This window comes from Podarcis bocagei, assembly GCF_964188305.1.
Source record: "Podarcis bocagei genome assembly, chromosome: 5".
Classification (NCBI taxonomy): Eukaryota; Metazoa; Chordata; class Lepidosauria; order Squamata; family Lacertidae; genus Podarcis; species Podarcis bocagei.
This window is the reverse complement of record NC_138129.1, coordinates 1461884-1467883: the sequence shown is the minus strand read 5'-3', so window position 1 is coordinate 1467883 and position 6000 is coordinate 1461884. Positions and strand designations below refer to the sequence as shown.

Below are 6000 nucleotides of genomic sequence, written 5' to 3'. Positions count from 1 at the left end.
GACCCAAATCTGATCAATTCTGCTCCAACTTTGATGCGGTTCCGAGAAATGTGTGAATTGTTTCTCCATTGGGTTTTTATGCCTCCAAATATCAATCAAATCTAAATTTTCTCTAAGGTCATTAAAGGATTTTGGAAGTTTCCCTTGGTTCATTTTCCTCGTTTTTTCACTTCTATCTAGTTCCGGTACGGGGACTCCATTCAGATCCCCTAAAAGGATTAACTTATGATCTTCTAATTCTATTAATATTTGTTCCAATCTTTTGAAGAAATCTGCTTTATTTGTATTGGGGGCATAAACCGTTACTACATTGAGCTTTTCCCCTTGGTAGTTAATTTGGACACCTAGGATCCTTCCTTCCTCATCTTTGCATATTAACACAGGTTCCCATTTTTCTTTAATATAAACCACTAACCCTCTTTTTTTCTTAACATCTGAGTTAACAAACTCTATTCCCAACTTTTTATTTATCAATATGTGTTTATGTTTTTTAGCTACATGTGTCTCTTGACAACAAATCACATCCAAGTTTTTATTCCTCAAAACTTTCTCTATTTTATTCCTTTTTGATTTTTCATTTAGACCGTTCACATTCCATGACAAAATATTTAACGACATTCCTAAAACTAAGTTTTCTTTATTCTAATTAACCTTCAAAACTTGTGTTCTAGACTTCCAATTTCTTATATATTCTTTCTCCTCCGCCTCTTCCTCTCCCGCTACCTTTTCCTCTACTTCTTCTCTACCCGCCCCCCTTTCTTCCCGCGTCTCTCTCCCTCCCCCCCTCCCCCCCCGTCGCCACCCTCCCCTCTGTCTCCTGGTCTGTCCTAGAATCATAGAATCATAGAGTTGGAAGAGACCACAAGGGCCATCGAGTCCAACCCCCTGCCAAGCAGGAAACAACATCAGAGCACTCCTGACATATGGTTGTCAAGCCTCTGCTTAAAGACCTCCAAAGCAGGAGACTCCACCACACGCCTTGGCAGCAAATCCCACTGTCAAACAGCTCTTACTGTCAGGAAGTTCTTCCTAATGTTTAGGTGGAATCTTCTTTCTTGTAGTTTGGATCCATTGCTCCGTGTCCGCTTCTCTGGAGCAGCAGAAAACAACCTTTCTCCCTCCTCTATGTGACATCCTTTTCTATATTTGAATATGGCTATCATATCACCCCTTAACCTCCTCTTCTCCAGGCTAAACATGCCCAGCTCCCTTAGCCGTTCCTCATAAGGCATCGTTTCCAGGCCTTTGACCATTTTGGTTGCCCTCCTCTGGACACGTTCCAGTTTGTCAGTGTCCTTCTTGAATTGTGGTGCCCAGAACTGGACACAGTACTCCAGGTGAGGTCTGACCAGAGCAGAATACAGTGGCACTGTTACTTCCCTTGATCTAGATGCTATACTCCTATTGATGCAGCCCAGAATTGCATTGGCTTTTTTAGCTGCCGCGTCACACTGTTGGCTCATGTCAAGTTTGTGGTCAACCAAGACTCCTAGATCCTTTTCACATGTACTGCTCTCAAGCCAGGTGTCACCCATCTTGTATTTGTGCCTCTCATTTTTTTGACCAAGTGCAATACTTTACATTTCTCCCTGTTTAAATTCATCTTGTTTGTTTTGGCCCAGTTCTCTAATCTGTCAAGGTCGTTTGAAGTGTGATCCTGTCCTCTGGGGTGTTAGCCACCCCTCCCAGTTTGGTGTCATCTGCAAATTTGATCAGGATGCCCTTGAGTCCATCATCCAAGTCGTTGATAAAGATGTTGAATAAGACCGGGCCCAAGACAGAACCCTGTGGCACCCCACTAGTCACTCTTCTCCAGGATGAAGAGAGTACAATTTGGACTATAATTTGATCTTTTTTTCTTTTTTACTTTTTTAATTTGAAGTATTATGATTGGATATTTAATTGGATGTTTTTTATTGGAAAATCAATAAAAATGATTTGAAATGTGAGTGGGCGGGACCAATTACCCAGACAGCAAGCTCAGCCCAGAGAAACAATACCTGGCACTTCCCCTGTCAAATCCCGGCACTGGAGTACTTAAAGAATGCAAATGTGAAGCCATAAGTATATATATATGTAACTTGTCCCTAAGATTAGCCTCTGGACCTTAACTGGACATGTCATGCTATTTATTTTTTTTTAAAAAAAGAGCCAGGGGGAATCTGGGAAATTACGGGTTGATTACCTTAACATGTGTTTCAGAGCAATATTAAAGATAGAATGAACAAGCCTATAGAAGAACAAGCTTGGTGGAGCAGAACCAGCATGGCTTCTCCAAAGGTAAGTCCTTCCAGTTGAACCAGTTTCCCCAGAGACCAGCAGGCCATCCTGTTTACACACTGCTATACATTCACAGCAGACCAGTAACCTCTCCTTTCTCTCCCCAGTAACTTGATGGCAGAGACCAAGGTTCATGGGAAACTCATATCATTTTATTGGGTGAGCCTTGGGTTTCAGGCCACTGCACAGTCTTCTGCTCCCAAGGAAGCCAGAGAGAAGTCGGCTGCGGTGCCTGTTCAAGGTGAGGAGTCTCACGGAGGGGCTCATCCACTCTGGAGTCCAAGTTACCCTAGGACAGAAGAGAAAGCGTCAGAAGAGCCTGGCAGCAGGATCAGACCAGTGACCCATCTGGCCCAGCATGCTGCTCTCAAAGCAGTCAGGTGTCCCCAAGAACCTCTGGATAGGCTGCCTCTGGAGGCCCCAGAAGAACCTAAGAGCCCCTAGATCAGGCCAGTGGCACATTTAGTAAAGCATCCTTTGTCTAACCCTCTTCCAAAGCCATCCAAGTTGGTGGCCATCATTACTTCTTCGGGGAACGAATGCCATAGTTTAACAATGCAGGTCACTCATCCCAGATGCCTGTTGGTTGCTAACCAGCCATGGAAACCATCAACACAAAATCATTGTGCTATATTGTGCGGCGGATTATAACCAAGCGATTGTGGACACAGGCATGAGCTTTATCAGCACTCTAATTAGCCATGCTTCCCAGGCCACCTGATGCTCATCGTCACCATTAGCTCGTCTCCCCAGCTGTCATTTACAGAATTTAAATAAAACAACAAGCCCCTGGCCCTTGCGGAACCCAAGAGAGGTGGCAAAGTGTGCAGCTGCTATACCATCTAACTCAGCGGTTCCTAAACTGGGCTCCACGGAGCGCTTGGTGCCCCGTGAAGCATCTCCAAGGGCTCCGCAAAGAGATTGGAAATAAAAATAAATAAATATGTGTATTTGGCATCAGGGAGGCAACTGTGCTCCATGAAAATTTCTCTCCTGAGAAGTGCTCCACGACTGAAAACCTTTGGGAATCGCTGATCTAATCATTTGGTGGAGAATAATCACTTCCACCTTCCATCCTCCTTACCCACCAAGAGGGTTGCCTCTCCCTTCTAACACATCAAGCTCCTGGCCTAACTCCCTTCCTGCCACAGCTCTTCTGGGGGCCTTGCTGTGAGTGACTGGCTTGGCCCCCTGGCTTCTCTTACCTTTAATGGCTCTCATGCATTTGTGGCCACAGCCATTGCTGCAACACTTCTGCTCAGGTGAGCAAGAGGCATCACCCTGACAGAATTTCGCGCAGAGCCCAGGTCCAGTGCGCCGGGGACACCGTCCAGGGTGCACTGGAAGAGAAAAAGGTGACACCCATACTGAGATGCTCTACTGGGGATTTGGTTTTCAACGGGTAGCAAGCAGTGGAATGAAAATGGAAACTCCACACAGCACTTTGAAAGAATGAAGTATCTTGATATAGAATAAAAAGGCAAGGTTGTCATCACGCTGCACTTTGCTTGGCTGCCAACAGGTAATGCTGTGAACTACAGTGTGATAACTTCTGAGAGCTGCTGGGCCATGACAGCAGTGCTGGCAAGCGAGATGGGGGGGGGGGAGAGAAAGATGCTGGTGGGCCAACAGCGCAAGCAGGACCTGCCGGAATACTTCTAAGGATAGGGCAGTGGTGCCTAAGGGAAGTATGGGTGGTCTAGTGAGCTCTGCTGAGGTCTAAGGGGACAGGTAATGGTGAGGTGTCACGGTGCAAGGTGTAAGGTTTGGTGAAATATCAGGGGAGGGCAGTTGGATAAGAGGATGGGGGTTGGGTGGGGGCAAGTTGGTAAGTGAAGTGAACAGGGGTACAACCCCTGGGCCATCATCCATGGGGTGGAAATGAGAATTTGGACTTTGGAAGATTAAAATATAAAGGTATGGAATACTGCATGCATGATCAAGCTAACAAATGTTTTAAAGAGGGCAGACAAGGGATAATCTTTGTGGAGAAACAGAATGAATGTTTCTATAATTTATTGGTGTAATAAGGTATGATAAAATTGTAGAGTTAGAAGGGACTCCAAAGGTCATCTAATCCAAAAGTGAGCAATGCAGGAACCGCAAGAAGATAGAGTGGTATGGGGTTGGGGGCCTCGACACAAGTGGTTGTGGACAGAAATACAAGCCTGGCCTGCATTTTGCTCAGGGGGCTCTGTTCCCCGGTGGGCTGGATTCTATCCTGATTCTAACAATGCCCACTGGGGCCTATGTTCTCCTGTAACCCTGACTCTCATTTAAAACAGGAGTGGAGGGCCTCCAGGCACCTCGGCCTCCCCATTTTTCCTGCCCACCTGCCCTGCCCTTGGTGCCAAATCTAACGGGAGGTGCAGGGCAGGTGGAAGCAGACCTTTCCCAGCCGGTTGCCGTGGACGTGCTGCATGATTGACACGAGGCCCCAATCTGCCTGATGTCACTGTGACAGTGGGATGATTGAGCAGGCGGTTTCTTCCACCCACAAGTCACCATTGGCCCTTGGGATCATGGAGAGAGAAATACCTGGCCCTGTGGCCAAAAGGTTCTCTGACCTTTTTTTGAAAAGGAACTTTCTAGACCATGGAGAACCCATGATAGGAGGCCAAATGGGCCGCTGCTATACCAGCCAATCATTTGGTGAGAAACAAACCTCCCACCTTCCATCACCCATGGCCAATGAGAGGACTCACTGCTCCCTTCCAACACGCCAAGCTGCTGGCCCTGAGTGTCTTCCTGCTACTGCTCTCCTGGAGAGAGCGATGGGCTTGGCACCTGCTGGCTTCTCTCACCTTCAAGGACTCTTTTGCATGCAAATCCACAGCCAGTACTACAACACTTGCTCCCAGGGCCACAAGACTCATCACTCTGACAGGAGATTGCACATGTGCCAGGGCCTTTAATCGGAGGACACTGTCCAGGACGCACTGTAGGAGAGAAAGATGACTCCCACACCACAATGCTGTTTAAGTTTTCTTTTCCACAAGCAATGAAGCCCGTGAGCCGAGCGTCTACCCCCCGGAATACAGATCTCAGGCCAGAACAAGCACAAGCCTCTGTGAGAATCCAGGGCAGCCCCACTCAGCCCCCCATCCCAAGATCTCATGGGGGTTCGGTATCTAGAGAGAGAGGACCCCGGACAGTCATGTCCAGGTGCGAACGACTCTGGGGTTGCGGCGCTCATCTCACGTTATTGGCCGAGGTAGCTGGCGTACAGCTTCTGGGTCATGTGGCCAGCATGACTAAGCGGCTTCTGGCGAACCAGAACAGCACTTGGAAACGCCGTTTACCTTCCTGCCAGAGCGCTACCTATTTATCTACTTGCACTTTGATGTGCTTTTGAACTGCTAGGTTGGCATGAGCAACGAGAGTTTGCTGATTTCTGGGAAGACCTGGAGGATGAAGAAATAAAAATAACAACAGCCTGGGCAGAAGACAGAACAGAAAGACCCCGAGGGACTGCTTGATTACCCTTAGATCGAAGGAAGAAAGAGACAAAATACTAAAATTACATTACGGAAGGGCCTTGCAAATTGAAAATTCACCTATACAGATTTTTAAAGATATTCCTAAACATATCTTGGAGCTGAGAGCCTTCTATAAGGACTTGGTTTATTTGCTGAAGAAGAACACCATCCCTTTTAGGTGGGAGTACCCACAAGGACTGTCTTTTGACTATAAGGGAAAGAAGGTGAAAATAAAGACAAT

The 6000-nt window shown here is 46.9% G+C and overlaps 1 protein-coding gene across 1 annotated transcript in view; it reads right to left on the bottom strand.

Moving 5' to 3' along the window:
* Positions 1-2441: 2441 nt before the first annotated feature.
* The window catches only part of LOC308588311 (uncharacterized protein), a 185902-nt gene continuing 182343 nt past the window's right edge, over positions 2442-6000 (bottom strand). The window contains exons 3-5 of the mRNA XM_081196785.1: positions 5085-5219; positions 3486-3620; positions 2442-2569 (exon numbers count right to left, since the gene is read on the bottom strand). Coding sequence (XP_081052911.1) covers positions 2565-2569; positions 3486-3620; positions 5085-5219 — 275 coding nt within the window. The 3' untranslated portion in view covers positions 2442-2564. The remainder of the gene's footprint in view (positions 2570-3485; positions 3621-5084; positions 5220-6000) is intronic.